The sequence below is a fragment of the Pleurodeles waltl genome, chromosome 2_1, assembly GCF_031143425.1.
Source record: "Pleurodeles waltl isolate 20211129_DDA chromosome 2_1, aPleWal1.hap1.20221129, whole genome shotgun sequence".
NCBI lineage: Eukaryota > Metazoa > Chordata > Amphibia > Caudata > Salamandridae > Pleurodeles > Pleurodeles waltl.
Window position 1 is genome coordinate 260780922 of NC_090438.1, and position 17768 is coordinate 260798689.

General features: G+C 47.9%; 1 protein-coding gene across 1 annotated transcript in view; it reads right to left on the minus strand.

The window, feature by feature from the left end:
• F9 (coagulation factor IX) overlaps positions 1-17768 on the minus strand; it is a 427131-nt gene that overhangs the window by 179545 nt on the left and 229818 nt on the right. The window contains exon 6 of the mRNA XM_069205987.1: positions 16791-17029. Coding sequence (XP_069062088.1) covers positions 16791-17029 — 239 coding nt within the window. The remainder of the gene's footprint in view (positions 1-16790; positions 17030-17768) is intronic.

Below are 17768 nucleotides of genomic sequence, written 5' to 3' on the forward strand. Positions count from 1 at the left end.
AAACTTATGTATAGCATCTCTGAGATCAGTTGGCTGGCTAGGAAATTTCCTCAGGCAGTACTATCATGGTTGAACATCATCCCAAGGCTGCAGTGAAGGGGTGGCAAATCCGTCAGGGCTTTCAATGATTCAGCAAAGTGATTAAACAACAAGATTTGTAAGCTGCTCACACTCCCCAGGCTGTTGACTATAACCCATGGGCCCATAAACGGTGAGCAGTTTTTCTTACAGGATGGGGTTCACCTGTCAAAGACTGGTAATGAGATGTTCCTGGAGAACCTACTTTCCTGGCTGGTGCACCTTTCTCACTAGGATTACACTTTGTGGTGGAGCAAATAGTAATGGAACTATGCTTGCCTATGATGGCATGAGAGCATGCTTGGTGGGGTAATTTGGCATACTTTTCCTTACGTAAGCATTACAGCAATGTCACAGTGCCTCCAAGGGGTGCTGGCAGGGAATCAGATGGAGGATGCAGGGGTCCAACGGGTTGTGAGTGATTGCTGGCATTTGGTCCTTATAGCCAACCACCGGCGCATTCGAGGTGGGCACAAAGCAAGCATCGGCCCTTGGGGGGAGTAACGCTGGGTGAAGGGGTGTCCGAGGTAGGTATCCTGGAGGGCAGGCAGGCCCCTTACACAAACTGTGCTACAGGTTGGCTTGTGGGGGGTGGGGGTCCTTCCCTAATGAAGAACCCACCCCAGGTCACATAGAGGGAAAGGGGGGTTCCTGGACCAGGAGACACAACTGGGACCAGTCATGATCTCATTCACTGCCATAAATTATGATACACAGGAACATGTTTAGACAGCACTAGAAAACCAGGTGTATTGCATCTGTGAAGGCTAGCCAGCAACATATGTCAATAAACTTGTAAATACTAAGGGTCACTTCGTATAATATTGGAATGATGCATGGTTTTACTGGAAATGTTTTTTTTTTCCTTATAATATACGGCTGAGGGTTTACAGCCCCTAAACCAAAGATGTGTATACTATTGCCCAATGTGGAAGCAGGGGGAGGTTGGGGAGGGCAGATTGAGAGGCGAGCGGGTTGAGGCCACATGACAAATATGAGTATGAAAGCCAAGCAAAACCATACTATGCAAAAGTTGACCTCATCAACACAGCAGCTAGGGCATGCACTGACCCAAGCAGAAAGCCATTCAGGGCCATTAGTAGCCAGTTGAAACCAGAGCTAATTGCCTTGGGTCCACCACTAGGCAAGGCCCCACACTTCAGCTACAGCATATCAAGAGATTAATCGCTTGTTGTAAAATTAATATAACAAATTCTAATCCTGCACTTGTGATATCAGTCTCAGATGTAGAGGTAATGTGCTAAAATGAATCAAGCCCATATTTCAAAGAGAGGTTGAGAATAGCAATATGTTCACACTGACCTATGCATGACACTGTAGTGTATGCTTTCCTCCTCCAGTTCAAAAGGAATTGAAAAGCTAACCGCTTATCAGTTTTTGTAGCAAAAACCATTTAATTGTTCACACATATATACATAGACACAAATGCAGAGAGGCGATTGCTGGACAAACAAGGTGAGAAAGTTGAGTGTTGTTTTGATAGGGTAGGAGTAATATTGCTGTAGTTTAACAGTGTATTTTTATAACCTACTAATGACAACTGCCACTACGCTAATTTCAAATATATATATACTAACCGGAAAAAACTATAGTTAAAGTGGTATTATAGGGCTAGTGAACATGCCAGTTACAGTAATAAAAGGCTTTTGTCTTATTTACAAATCCCAATTTAGGAGTAAGCAACGTTTTTCTGATTCTTAACCCCTTCACTGCCAGGCCTTTTCCCCTCCTGTGCCGAGCCTTCTTTTGGCAATTTGGGGTAGTTTGCCCTTAGGCTCTCATAACCTTTGGTCCACATAAGCTATCCATGCCAAATTTACATCCTTTTTTCCAAAATCCTAGGGATTCTAGGGGTACCCAGAGTTTGTTGCCTCCCCTGGAGGGGAACGAGAAATTAGCCAAAATACATCAATTGTTTTGTGTTTTTTTTTAAATGGGAAAAAGGGCTGCAGAAGAAGGCTTGTGGTTTTTTCCCTGAAAACGGCATCAACAAAGTGTTTGTGGTGCTAAAATCACCATCTTCCCAACTTTCAGGAACAGGTAGACTTAATTCAGAAAAACACATTTTTCCACACAATTATGGTATTTTACTGGGACATAACCCATTTTAACTATTTTTTGTGCTTTCAGCCTCCTTCCAGTTAATGACAGAAATGGGTGTGAAACCAATGCTGGATCCCAGAAAGCTAAACATTTTAACAAAACTAAACAAAATTACGAATTTAGCAAGGGGTAATTTGTGTAGATCCTACAAGGATTTCCTACAGAAAATAACAGGTGAAAAAAAAAAATATTGAAATTGAGGTGAAAAAAACAGCCAATTTGTTCCACGTTTTACTCTGTAACTTTTTCCAGCGATGTCAGATTTTTAAAAGCAATATATTGTTACGTCTGCTGGACTCTTCTGGTTGTGGAGATATATAGGGGCTTGTAGGTTCATCAGGAACCCTAGGTATCCAGAACCAATAAAGCAGCTGCACCTTGCATTGGGTTCTCATTCTATACCGGTTATGCAGAAATGAATTTGCTGAAATTTATAGAGTGAAAAATAGGTATCAAGAAAACCTTTGTATTTCCACAATGGGCACAAGATAAAGTGTTGAGAAGCAGTGGGTATTTGCACATCTCTGAATCCTGAGGCCCCCATACTAGCATGTGAATTACAGGGCATTTCTCAAATAGTCGTCTTTCATACACACTGTCTTACATTTGAAAGGAAAAAATGTAAAGAAAGACAAGGGACAATAACACATGTTCTGCAATTGTGTGTTTCCCCAAGTCTCTCGATAAAAATGGTACCTCACTTTTGTGGGTATGCCTAATGTCTGCGACAGGAAACGTAACAGGGACACATCACATTTTCCCAAAGAAAACTGATGTTTTTTGGAACGTGCTTAGCTGTGGATTTTGGCTGCTAGCTCAGCCAGCACCTAAGGAAACCTACCAAACCAGTGCATTTTTAAAAACTAGACACCTAGGGAAATCCAGGATGGGGTGACTTGTGGGGCTCTCGCCAGGTTCTGTTACCCAAAATCCTTCGCAAACCTCAAAATATGGCCAAAAAAACACTTTTTCCTCACATTTTGGTGACAGAAAGTTCTGGAATCTAAGAGGAGCCACAAATTTCCTTCCACACAGCGTTCCCGCAAGTCTCTTGATAAAAATGATACCTCACTTGTGTGGGTAAGCCTAGTGCTCGCGACAGGAAATGCCTATAAACACAAGATGGACACATCACATTTTCCCAAAGAAAACAGAGCTGTCTTTTGCAAAGTGCCAAGCTGTGGATTTTGGCCTCTAGCTCAGCCAGCACCTAGGGAAACTTACCAAACCTTTGCCTTTTAAAAACTAGACACCTAGGATACTCCAGGATTGGGTGACTTGTGGGGCTCTCGCCAGGTTCTGTTACCCAGAATCCTTTGCAAACCTCAAAATATGGCCAAAAAACCACTTTTTCCTCAAATTTTGGTGACAGAAAGTTCTGGAATCTTTGAGGAGCCACAAATTTCCTTCCACCCAGCGTTCCCGCAAGTCTCTTGATAAAAATGGTACCTCACTTGTGTGGGTAAGCCTAGTGCTCGCGACAGGAAATGCCCATAAATACAACATGGGCACATCACATTTTCCCAAAGAAAACACAGCTGTCTTTTGCAAAGTGCCAAGCTGTGGATTTTAGCCTCTAGCTCAGCGAGCACCTAGGGAAACCTACCAAACCTGTGCCTTTTAAAAACTAGACACCTAGGGGAATCCAAGATGGGGTGACTTGTGGGGCTCTCACCAGGTTCTGTTACCCAGAATCCTTTGCAAACGTCAAAATTTGGCCAAAAACACAATTTTTCCTCACATTTTGTTGACATAAAGTTGTGGAATCTGAGATGAGCCACAGATTTTCTTCCACCCAGCATTCCCCAAAGTCTCCGTATAAAAGTGGTACCTCATTTGTGTGGGTAAGTCTTGAGCCCGCAAAAGGAAATGCCCCAAAACACTATGTGGACACATCAAAATTATCAAATACTAAACTACCTGTTTGTGCGGGGGTGGCGACCTGCGTTTTTGGTCCTGGGCTCAGCAGCCATATAGGGAAACCTACCAAACCCAAACATTTCTGAAAACTTGACAAGCGAGGGAATCCAGGGAGGAGTGACTAGCGTTGATCTCCCAATGTTTTCTTACACAGAATCCTCAGCAAACCTCAAATTCAGCTAAAAAAATCAAATTTTTCCCACATTTCTGTGTGGGATCACCACACCGGGACAAAGTTCCTACCACATAGAGTTCCCCTTGGTCTCCTGGTAAAAATGATACCTCACTTGAGTAGGTGGGCCAAATACATGTGACAGGGAAGAGCCAAAAACAGTTTGAAATTGAGAGGGAACCAAAGCGAGTCCAAAAGGTCAGTTTGAAAAAAAACATTTTCAGGCTGACAAGTGCGGCAGAATTTTTATAGGTATAGACGAGATAATGCTAGGTGTTAGGAATTTTGTGAATTCCTGCAGATTCCGGAAGGTTCCATCCCAAAAATGTCGGAAAAATGTGTGATTTCCAGCAAAGTTGGAGGTTTGTAGGGCAGTGTGGGTAAGAAAATGGTGCGGGGTGCATGTGAAGCACACCACCTTGGACTCACCCAGATGTTTTGTTTTCAGATGTGTCTAGATCTTGTGGATTTTTCTACATGACAGCGCCCCAAAGTCCAAAAAGTGCAGGCCTCACCATTACAAGTGGGACGATTTTGAGAGTTAGCCAAGCTCTCATGGCCCAAATGTAAAATCAAAACTCAAAATAATCAAAAGTCCTCTTGCTTGCCATGGGATAAAATGTTTTAGTGTGCGGTGAAAAAGTTGAAAGACTGTTACCCCCTTCATTTGGGGTGGGGGCATAACCAGGCCCATACTGGCTGGTAGCTACCACCCCACTATTTTTAAAAAAAATTCCCTGGCATCTAGTAGACTTTCTTCCCCCCCCCCGGGTGTGGACTGGGGGTAGTTGCCCCATCTGCCCACTGGTGGACAGAACAACTTTGGCCCCATTTATTTGGGGTGGGGGTATGTCCCAAAGGGGGACAAAAATGGCCTAAATAGAATTTGTCCCCAGAGGAGCTACCCTTGCCCTCGTCTGAAAAACAAATTAAAAATAAAAACAACAAAAAATTGACCCTGGTGCCTAGAGGTTTCTGTCCCACTCCTGGGGGCACATCGGTCTAATAACAATAGGCCGATCTTCCCCCAGGGGGGCAGAAAAGGCCTTGAAAATAATTGCCCCCCCTAGGGAGCGACCCTTACCCAAGGGGTCGCTCCCCTTATGCCACTTTTAGAACAAAAAATTATCCCTGTGTCCAGTCGGCATTTCAGCAGCCAGATCACTTCACGATCCGGCTGCTGAAATGCTCTGAGAGACTTCAAAGGGAAGAAAATTCCTTTCCTTCCTTTTGAAGCCTCTCAGGCCCCCATCACATGATCGGAAGAGAAATGCAACTGCATTTCTCTTCCGGGCTTCCAGCGTGATGGGAGGCTGCCTCTGATGAGGTCAGCGACTTCACTGGGGGGGTTGGAAGGGGAAGTGATACCCCTTCCAGCCCTGCCATGGGGTGTGAGGGGGAAGCTCATGGAGGGAGCGATTGCGCTCCCTCCAGGCTCCCGTGCCAGGATGTAATGGTTACGTCTTCAGCACAGGAGCACTGTGCAGCGGGACGTAACCTTTACATCCCTGGCACAGAACCAGTTAAAATGGTATTCTAAATGGACACGGATTAGGTGTCTAGAAGGGGTGGGTTGTCGGAGTCCCTTCCAAATACTGACTTGGTAACTATTATACCAACATTTTGTAACGGAAATAAATTCACAAAACATTAATGTTTTGCTGACATCTCAAAGGAGGTGGTAATTTATGCACAAAAGGGAAGAAGTCCCCTGGAACCTCTTCCTCTTAGTAAATGTAAAATGGACGTTTTTACAGCACCACTGCCTCCACTTAAACAAACACAAACAAATAGAACCCTTTTCTTTTTAAATACAGCCTTGTTTCTTTAAAAAAGAATACTGCCTTTAAAGAGAGCTTTGCTTTGTTATAAAGCAATCAGATACATGGGGGACTCTCCCCAGTAGGCCACCATCCCTGTGATGACCACCAAGCATATTGAGTTGCAATTTGCAACCTACCTCACTAATATGCATTAAGGAGGTTGGAATCAGCTTCACAATGAGTCGACTTTTTAGGAACTGACCTAATACTACATTGGTAATTTCTTACAAATATTTACTGGTGGCAAAAATACTGGTCCCAAATTGTAACTAGTAAATAGTACACATGGCCCCATGTTAGGTGTTCAAATGAGATAAGAACTGTAAACATGGGAGTATAAATTGAAGATGGTAAAAGCCCACTACAAATATTAATCAAAATCTTTTTTAGGGTCAACCGCAAAGGTCAGTAAATAAATCTGTACTTAACACTCTGGTAGCCTAGCACAAAATAGTCTGGTTTAACTTAGAGGCAATGTATAAAGTATTGAAGTAGCACTCAAACAGCAATAAAGGGAAAACCCAACAAAAACAATAGAACTGGAAATGTGAATTTTTGAAGTTTGAATGAAAAATTGCACCAAATAGCACAAAGTGCCAAAAGGCATTGTCTGGTCATGCTAGGCCAGGTCAAAGTCAAACATGAAGACTAACCGCAATAGAGCACGGGTCAGGTACAGGGACATTAAAAGCACGGCGGAAACAGTCTTTGGAAGGGAAACCACTCACCTCTTGACACTCAACAAAGAACCAGGATACCATGGAGCCCGAGTTACAGGTCCTCCCCATGCTAGTGTACCTCCTCATACACAAGGAATATCAAAGACGGCGGCGACGACCACGGTGAGTACTGCACCTAATAACACAGGGGAGGGGGGAGAGAGTGACACACACGCGCAACACGCAACACCCCCCTTTCCACCCTCACCCACAACACCATAGACACAAACCCATGCAGCAACATTACATTTACACCGCATAACACCCTGGAAGAACACAAGGACAAAAGGAATTGAGAGAAACAGTGATATTTTAGAAATAGTCAGATATACGCAACGATTTAAAAAACAGTATTTACAAAAATATACAATATGTACAGAAGGCCGTACATTGTCCTTTGCAAATGTCCGTGGGCCACTGGGCCAAAAATCATGGGCCAAGCCCACACTTGACTCCTGCCTCAATACGGAGAGAATACTGCTGGGGCATCAGGTTGAAAACACACAGGCACCTCAGGATGATGGGGAAGGGGGGGCACCTCACCCGGAAGATGGTACTACGCCACTGCTCCTCGAGGGGGCTCCATCCCCACTGCTTGGTCCTGGGGAGTGCAAAGCCACAGTCTCTCAAGTGGGTGGTTTGCCCACTGCTTGGTCCTGGGGAGTGCAAAGCCACAGTCTCTCAGGTGGGTGCTTTGCCCACTGCTTGGTCCTGGGGAGTGCAAAGCCTCAGTCTCTCAAGTGGGTGGTTTGTCCACTGCTTGGTCCTGGGGAGTACAAGGCCACAGTCTCTCAAGTGGATGCCTTTCTCCTCTGGTTCTGGAGGGGGCTTTGTGCCCAGTGTGCTTCATCCTGCTAAGGATAGGGTGAGTGGATGATTTTCTCCACTGGTTCAGGAGGGGGCTTGTTGCCCAGTGTGCTTCATCCTGCCATGGAGAGGGTGAGTGGGTGCCTTTCTCCACTGGTTCTTGAAGAGGCTTTGTGCCCAGTGATGCAGCACTTGGGGGCACAAGGTCACAGTCCCTCACCTGGGTGTCTGAGGCACAAGATTTGCAGGGGACAGGTAGCAGGAAAGTCCATGGAGGCAGGGCCAGACTCCATCCTGCGGCGACTAAGGCTGCAAACTGGTGGTTGTTGTGGGGCTGGAGGGGTGCTGCCAGTGGTGGTGGGAGGCTCCAGCCTGTCTCCTGCAGCCCCAGACAGACGCACACTGTGGCTGCTGCTGCTGTTAGTGGTCGTACTGTCAGCGGTGCAGGTGGTGGTGCTTGTGGCAGGGATGCTGGCGGTGCTGGCCATGGCACAGCTGCAGGTGCTGCCAGTGTTGGAGGGAGGCACCAGCCCTTCTCCTGCAGCCTCGGACGGCTGGCCACTGGGGATGCTGCTGCTGACAGAAGTGATGGCGGCGGTGGTGCAGGTGGCGGTGCTTGTGGTGGGGATGCTGGTGGTGCTGCCTGGGGTGCAGGTGGCGGGGCTGCCGGTTGTGATGGTGGCCACCAGACCCCCCACCTGCAGGCTGTGACATCTGAGGTGCCTTGCCTTTGCTTTCCTGCTCCTTCTTCACCTTGGCAGATGCAGTTGGTACCTTGGCTCTGGCAGCTGTAGTTTTGGAGGAGGCCTGGCTGGGTGGGTCATGCTCCTTGCCCTTGGGGCATGCTGTCCCCTTCTTCACCTTGGCAGGTGGCAGAATGGTATGGTCCTTTGCAGGGGTCAGTGGCACACTGGCTGGCCTGACAAGTGCCCCCTGAAAGCATCTGGGAGTTGCAGGTACCACAGCGGATGCTGACTTGGTGGCTGAGGTGGTGGCCTGGGTTTTGGACACTCTTGCCCGAGGGGAAGGACGGGGGGAGGGGTAGGGAACAGGTCAATGTTTGCAAGGAAACATTTTTTAGAAACACTGGGGCAGGAAGATAGAGAGGGTTTGTTAGTGGAGGAAGAGGGAGTGGTTGTGGGAGGTGTCTGCTGAGTTTTGGTGAAGGTCAATGGGCTGGATGCTGTTGTGAGGTGGATGGCTGTTGGGTGGGTGGGTGCTTGCTTTTGTGTACTTTGGGAGGAGGGGTCACAGACACACTGGGAGAGGACACAGGGGACGTTGGCATGGTTGTGGGGGTGGTGACTGCTCATGAGGGGTGTGTTGTGATAGGCGTGCTAGTGATGGAGGTAGTGGATGGGGATGTAGTGCAAGCAGGTGTGAGTGGAGACATTACTGGGAGGGAGGTGGACGAGGAGGAGGAGGGGGACACAGTGGAGGCAGTGGATGTTGGTGTGTCTGCATGGGTATGGTGCTTGTATGAGTGCCTGTGAGACGAAGTGTGGTGCTTATGTTTGCCTGAGGCACCTTTGTGTGTTGATTTGGGTGAATGGTGGTCTGAAGGTGTGCCTGGGATAGGCTGGGGTTGAGGGGATTGGGTATGGTTAGAGGAAGTTAGAGGGGGAGGCTGGACACAGGGACAATGGCTGCCATCAGTGCTGAGGGCCAAGCCTGAAATGCTCTCTGTTGGTACGCCATGCCAGAGTGAATGCACTCCAGGTATACATTTATTTGTTGCAAGTGCCTCTTGACACCCTGGATGGCATTCAGGGCCATATTTATACTTTTTGACGCACAACTGCGCCAACGCAGTTGTGCGTCAAAAATTTTAACGCCAGCTAACGCTATTCCAAAGCGCCATGCGGGCGCCTTATTTATTGAATGACGTTAGCCGGCGGAGCTGACTGGTGTGCGTCAAAAAAAATGACTCACACCAGGCAGCGCCGGCGTAGGGGAAAATGGAGCTTGGGCATCAAAAAATGGGGCAAGTCAGGTCTGAGGCAAAATTTGCGCCTCAACCCGATTTGCGCCATTTTTTTTTTACTCCCAACCCCCATTGAAAAGACTCCTGTCTTAGCACAGACAGGAGTCATGCCCTCTTGCCCAATGGCCATGCCCAGGGGACTTAAGTCCCCTGCGCATGGTCATTGGGCATAGTGGCATGTAGGGGGGCACAAATCAGGCCCCCCTATGCCACAAAAAAAAATAAAAAAAAAATACTTACCTGAACTTACCTTAAGTTCCCTGGGATGGGTCCCTCCATCATTGGGCGTCCTCCTGGGGTGGGCAAGGGTGGCAGGGGGTGTCCCTGGGGGCATGGGAGGGCACCTCTGGGCTCCTTCCGAGCCCACTGGTCCCTTAACGCCTGCCTTGACCAGGCGTTAAAAAATGACGCAAAAGCGGCTGGACGTCATTTTTTTTGACCCGCCCACTCCCGTGCGGCATTTTTGCACGGGAGTTTAAATAAGGCGCACATGCCTTAGAGTCATTTTTTAGAAGGGAACGCCTACCTTGCATATCATTAACGCAAGGTAGGTGTCCACGCTAAAAAATTACGCAAACTCCAAGATCTTTGGCGCTAGACGGGTCTAACGCCAAAGTATAAATATGGAGTTAGCTTTGCGTCGGATTTGCGTAAAAAAAACTACGCAAATCCGGCGCAAACAGACTATAAATATGCCCCTCAGTTTGGTTGACTTCCCAACAGAAGGCCTGAGGTGCCTGGGGCGAAGGAGATGTCCTCCCTCCTGGGTGAGCCGGCACGAGAAACACGCAGAGGGGCTGCTGGGAGGGCGGTGCTGGAAGGGGGATGGCGGCTGTACCTGTTGTTGGGGTAGGCACAGAGGTGTCTGCCACCACCAGGGATCTACTATCGAAGGAGGAGTCGCTGTCTATGGTCTCCCCTCCTGTCCCAGTCTTGGTGCTCGCTCACCCTCTGTCCCACTGGTGCGCTCACCCTCGGTGGATTTAGCCTCAAGGGCCATGTGGGATGCAGCTCCCTCCGTCGCCAGTGCCTCTGCTACTCTGCCAGATGATGCTAATGCAGACAAGGACAGGTTGACAAAACAAAAAGGGGGGGGAGAGACAGAGGATACACTTAGAAAATTCTAGCAACACCACTACTGTTGGCATACACAACACACAGGGAGCAGCCCTATGCACTAGGCCATGCCCAACCATTTACTAAGACAGTCATCAAGCTATGGGGTTCAATGTCTAACACTATTAGCTGCACACCTAAAACCCACAGGACCCTGCCCAAGAGTAGATGGCCGCCAACACTATTGGGGTAGGAGTGATTCTGAGCCTGCCCAACAAGGGACCTATCCTATCATGTTCGCCATGGCCTAGGGGCACCCACAGTCCACATCCCCCACCCAGGTACCTCCTAACACGCGCAGTCAGGTTTCTGATTCTGCACTCACCACTTGTGGCTTCTGTGATGCCTTCAAGCACCCATCCAGCTCCGGATAGGCCACTGCCAGGATGCGGAACATCAGGGGGGTCATGGTGCAACGGGCACCCCTCCCTCATTGGAAGGCCAGCCCCAGCTTGGCCTCCGCCGTCTTCTTTGCTCAGCAGAGCAGATCCTCCCACCTCTTGTGGCAGTGGGTGCTCCACCTGTCAAAGACCCTCAGGGTCCGCACCTCCTTGGTGATGGCACGCCAAGTACACTTTTTCTGGTGGGCGCTGACCCGCAGGGAAAAGACAGCAGAAAAGGGAATTATTCACCCGTTCCGACCATCATACTCATTGTCCACCAGATCCCACACATTCCCTGACGCACATACATTGACCACCTTACATGCTGCACTCTGGCCAGGACCCCTCTGCCTCCCCTACATGTGGCTTACACACACAGCAGTCCATACATTTGTGGCCGACGTATCATGCTCACAGTGTTCTCACCTGTTTGTCTGGAGGACCATAGACTAACGTGTACTGGGGTAGGACCCCATCCACCAGTTTCTCCATCTCCTCCGCAGTGAAGGCAGGGGCCCTTTCCCCAGACACATGAGCCACTGTCGCTTCCAGACACAGGTCACAGCAGCACTTGCAGTGTAGGTCCTCTCCTGTTGAAGGCCAGGTAGCAAGTGAGTGATTAGATAGAAAATGGCAGGGAGGTCCACAGTGGTGCGTATCCTCACTGCCGGCGTACATCGCCATTGGCTCCTGGAACCCATAGGGCCCAATGATAACCAATGCGAAGTTGCACTGTGGTCATCGACCGCCTACCGTGATGGCGCACAACGCCAGCGCAATTACCAAATTTCCACTTATCCCTCCTCACATGTCAGGCAGCCGCCATTTCAGGGGGGCAAAGGCAATGGCACCTAACTGCGTCACAGCAGAGATTGGCACATCAACGGACTCTCAAGTTCACATACTGTTTCTGTAAAGTCAAAAATTCATCATTAGTGCAACATAAGTGTGAATATAACCCTCTGCTCACCATTCTCTTCCATACGCTTCAACCTCTGAGGCTGAATATGAGATGGCGGCATCCTCTGGTGTACAGACCCCTGGTGAACCTTGCAACAATGGAGGACAGACACATTATCATTACCTACCAACTTCATTGTGTCACAATCCAAGAACTGTGTGCCCAATTGGAGCCAGACCTGATGTCTGCCATCCGCCAACCCACAGGTATCCCCCCTCTAGTGCAGGTCCTGTCAGTGCTCCATTTCCTGGCAAGTGATACCTTCCAAACAACAGTGGCCATGGCATCAGGGATGTCTCAGCCAATGTTCTCTAACATGTTGACCTGAGTGTTGTCTGCCCTGCTGAAACACATGCACAGCTACATCGTGTTCCCCCAGTTGGAGGATTTGGCCACAGTGAAAGCTGACTTTTATGCCCTGGGACACATCCCCAACATCATTGGTGCCATTGATAGTACACAAGTGGCATTTGTCCCCTCCTCTGAGAAATGAACAAGTTTAGAGGAATAGGAAAAGCTATCACTCAATGAATGTCCAGATGGTGTGTTTGGCAGACCAGTACATCTCCCCTGTGAATGCCAAATTTCCTGGCTCTGTGCATGACGCCTATATCTTGAGGAATAGCAGCATCCCATATGTGATGGGCCAACTCCAGAGGCACTTGGTGTGGCTAATAGGTGAGTAAAAGGTCCCCACCCAGTACAAGTAGGTGTCTGGGCTTGGGGTTGTCCCTAAGGGTTTGTGTGTGTCTAACAGTTGTCCCTCGATATTTGCAGGTGGCTCTGGTTACCCCAACCTCTCATGGCTACTGACCCAAGTGAGGAATGCCAGGACAAGAGCAGAGGAACGTTACAATGAGGCACATGGGCGTACAAGGAGGATTATAGAAATAACCTTTGGCCTCCTGAAGGCCAGGTTCTGGTGCCTTCATCTGACAGGTGGATCCCTGTACTACTCACCCAAGAAGGTGTGCCAGATCATTGTTGCATGTTGCATGTTGCACAACCTGGCCTTGAGACGCCAGGTGACCTTTCTGCAGGAGGATGTGCCTGGAGATGGTCTTATGGCAGCGATGGAGCCTATGGACAGTGAGGAAGATGAGGCAGAGGAAGAAGATGTTGACAACAGAACCAATCTTATTTGGCATTACTTCCAGTGACACACAGGTAAGACACTGTAACTTCACTTAACATTTCAGTTATCTGTTGGACATTGTACAAGGCAGCCTGTTTCCCCATGTCTATGGCCACTGACTGTACCCTTTGGCATCTCCATTTTCAGATCTCTGTGCCCCACTCTGGCTCCTGCTATGTGTACTGCTGCCCACCAGAGGTCATCCTAAAGTATATTTCACTGTACATTTGAGTTGCAATGCTTTGATAATGTTTTACTAATACATATTTGAATCATTTGACAGACTCCAGATTGTTATTTGTTCCAAGGATGTTTATTTAGGTGCTCATAAGTAGAGGGGGTGGTGGAAGGGGCTGAGCTAATGGTGGAAGGAAGTTTAAGGTAGAGTCCAGTCTCTTGGTATCACAGGTGCTTTGTCCAATGGGGCAGAGGAAGGGGAGTAATGGCAGTTCAAGGACGACAGGATGACAGAGTGGGACCGAAGGGTGACAATCAGGAGAGTCTTATTTCCTGGTGGGGTCTTGGCAATGTTCTCTGGCTTCTGCCTGGATCGTAGGGACCATTTGAGGGGTGGTTCTCCTTCTGCAGGGGGTAGGGTGCTGGTAGCCTGTTGGTCCTGTGGCGGTGCCTCCTGTCAACTAGTGCCAGTGGAGGTGGAAGGCTGTTCCTCAGTTTGGCTAGTGTTAGGCGCCCGTTGTTGTGCCACTGCCTCCCTCATGGACTTGCCCATGTCTGCCAGCACCCCTGCAATGGTGACCAGGATGGTGTATATTGTTGTTAGGTCTTCCCTGATCTCAAGGTACTGTCCCTCCAGCAGCCGCTGGGTCTCCTGCAGCTTGGCCATTATCTGGCCCATCGTCTCCTGGGAATGGTGGTATGCTCCCAGGATGTTGGAGAGTGCCTCGTGGGGAGAGTGCATTCCCTGGCCCTGTCCTCCCCCTGTCGCACAGCAGTCCTCCCAGCTTCCCTGTTGTCCTGTGTCTCTGTCCCCTGAACCGTGTGCCACTGCCACTGACCCCAGGTCCCTGGTTGTCCGGGGTTTGTGGGTTTGTCTGGGATCCCTGTAGCGGTGAACACCCTGCTGATTGACACGTCCTATGGACAGTGGCATGGGCCCACTGGGTGGGTGCTGTGGTGGTGTTTCCTGATGGGGGGGGCTCTGTGGTAGGTTGGGAACGTGCCTGGGTACCCAACTGTCCTGAGGTCCCTGATGGGCCTGGATGGTCATCAAGATCCAGGCGTGAGGAGCTGCTGTCATCACTGTGGGCCTCTTCTGTGGGGGGACTAGATGTAGCTGGCACCTTCTCTCTAGTGACGTTGAGTACGGGTCCTGTGGGGATACAAATGCAGTGTTATTTTATCTGCGTTGGCCATATTCTGCATGGGTGTGTTTCCCTCTATGATTGTGATTTCCCTGTCAGCTTGACCTTGTGTGAGTGGTGATTTACTGGGCATGCTGGGGTGATGGGTGTCCATGCATGTCTGTGATGGGGGTCCATGCATTGGTGTTGTATACAGGGCTTGGTATTGGGATGGGTTGGTTGTGATGGTGGAGTATATGTGAGATGATGGAGTGATGAGAGTGAGGGTACGGGTGGGGGTATGTGATGGCATGCAGGTAGGGTGGGGGATTTAATAGTAAATATAGGACTTACCAGAGTCCAGTCCTCCTGCTACTCCTGCGAGGCCCTCAGGATGCATGATCGCCAAGACTTGCTCCTCCCATGTTGTTAGTTGTGGGGGAGGAGGTGGAGGTCCACTGCCAGTCCTCTGTACTGCTACCTGGTGTCTTGCAACCACGCAACACACCTTCCCCCCGTAGGTCGTTCCACCTCTTCCTGATGTCATCCCTTGTTCTGGGGTGCTGTCCCACACCATTGACCCTGTCCACTATTCTCCACCATGGCTCCATCTTCCTAGCAATGGACGTCTGCTGCACCTGTGATCTGAAAAGCTGTGGCTTTACCCGGATGATTTCCTCCACCATTACCCTAAGCTCCTCCTCTGAAAACCTGGGCTGTCTTTGGGGTGCACTGGATGTGGTGTGAGTGATATGTGTGAGGATGTGTGGGGTGATGTGTTGTGGTGTATGCTGTGATGTGCGTGGATGGTGTATAGGTGATGGTGTTCTGTGCCTCTGATTGAGTGGGTGCTCCTGGCTTGTCTCTCTCTGTGTGCTATTGTTTTGTTCACTGTAAAGGGTTGTGGGTAATGTGGGTGTGTGTTTTATAGTGGTGTGAGTGTGTGGTGTGTGTATGTGTGCCAGGTGTGTGTAGTTTGAATTGTCCAATGTGGTGGTGTTTTGTACATGTGTGTGTATTTTGAGTGCGTGTGTAGTGCCAATGGTTTACCGCAGTTGAAAGACCGCTGCGGTGATTCATGGGTCATGATACTGTGGGTGTATTCCTGTTAGCTTAACGGTGTGAGTTTTGTTACCGCCAGTTTATCACTGACCTTTGGGCTGGTGGACTTGTGTGTGTGTCTGTATAGTGGCGGATTTCTCTGTGTGGGTCATAATACCTGTAGCAGAATTCCGCCGCTGTCAGCACGGCGGTAGGTGGCATTTACCACCAAGGTTGTAAGGAGGGCCTTACTATTTTCAATCAACCAATTTGGAATCTTTATGGAATTTGTGATTTTGTCTTACTCCAGCATGACCAGACACCTGCAGTTGGTGCTGTGTGCTTTTTGACACTATTTCCAAGAGAGACTTTCAAAGCTTTTATCTCGAGTTATACTGATTGGATTTTGATTGTTTTAGTGTCATTTTATTTATTATAATTGCGCTATATTTTTCTATATTGGTTTGTGATTTTTCTTGCTTGTGTTTCCCTTTAGCACTATGTGCGCACTGTAAAAATACTTTATACTTTGCCTCTAATTTAAGTGTCATTGCTTTGTGCCAAGATGCCAGAGGGTTAAGCACAGGTTAATTTATTGACTTTTGTGGCTCACCATTTCAAGGACTGTGGTTGATGTCTGAATTTGGATGCCACCCCTCTAAACTAACAACCCAATTTCTTACAGAACCCATTCTAAATAGTAACAGAAACATGACAGATGTCAGGGTACTCGCTTTGTGTTTGTATCACAATGACGTTTCTACGAAACTATGCATTTTAATTCCACCTGTATTTAAATGTAAACAGTTGCAGAAAGTCGGTGTTACTTAAAAGAAAAGGATTTTAATGAAAATACCTATATTAACATTTATAATAATAATCTAAAGGCGCTCTCCCAAATTCTCTTTTATTCCGCTTTACAGGTTGCTCTCTTGAGGCATTATTCACTAGAAACACGAACTGCAGCTGATTGCATCAGAGGCATTGGAAATTTATCAGATACTTGCACATTAACACATTACCTTTCAAATTCAAATAGAAACGGGCGCTTCCGGCTGGAGCATAATGGCTGATTTATCTTTTGTGTCTGGAGCGGTCCAGCCTACTTTCCGCTCACACAGACAGTCAATTCAATTACAGATGAATCACAGCGGACTTTGAAGCAGATGCCAGGCAAATAAACATTATCAGGTGGATTATCAAAGTTCGCAGCGCGCGCTCTCTACCTGCCAAGGAATCTCCCCCTTCATACTGTCAGTTCCACCAACAATCCGCACATCCGTGTCCACGATAACAGGTGTGATTCCATCATTGTTTTCTGATCCTTTTGAGTCGGTTGAGTTATGGATGTTGGTATAGGTCGAATTATCAAAATCCTCAAACGTCTGTGTTGAGCGCGTCAGGGGCTGTCTGGACTGAGCTTCTATGACGTTGGCGGCTGTGATTTTCCCACAAGGAAATGGTACTGTAAACGAGAATAAAACAAGACTGTCATCATAATGCATTTAATATCATCAATTCAGAATCAGCAAATACTGAAAATAGTCACAACAAACTGGTAATATTGACAAAATATGTAGCAGCATATGTATTATAGTTTAATTAAACAGTATTTGACAGTGTATGGATACATGAAACAGGGAAATATTTTGCTAGCTTGTTGCTTAGTGCAAAGTTTTGAAATGCGTCATCACATGCAGTTCAGCAATCATTTTCAGCAAGTACGCTCAAAGTAATTAACAGGTTGCTGCCTTTTAAAAATCAGCAGTATCATTTACCAAGCCATCAGGAAACGCACCCATTCTTGTCTTAGAGATAAGCTCACCATTGCAGGTGGCTTTCGGCACACCCAAAGGGCATTATCAAACTACAGAAAAAAACAAGGCAGCAGTCCTTTTCCACCTATGCACCCAGGATTTGAAACAACATACCTGTATGTATCAGGACCACCCTAATGCTACACCATTATAGAACAGAGTTGAAGATACACCTCTTTGAAGAACACTACATCAAAATGCATTGTTGACTTTATGCTTGCTTTTTATCCTGTAAAGCACGTCACTCTCATTTGGCCTAGCTCACACAATAGAAATACCACACACATACAAACATACATACATATAGTGGCCTAGAGGACGTCTATTACCCTTCTTGCAGTTGTAGGCTTGAAAAGCTGATGTGTTCTTTTAACCTTTTTTTAGCTT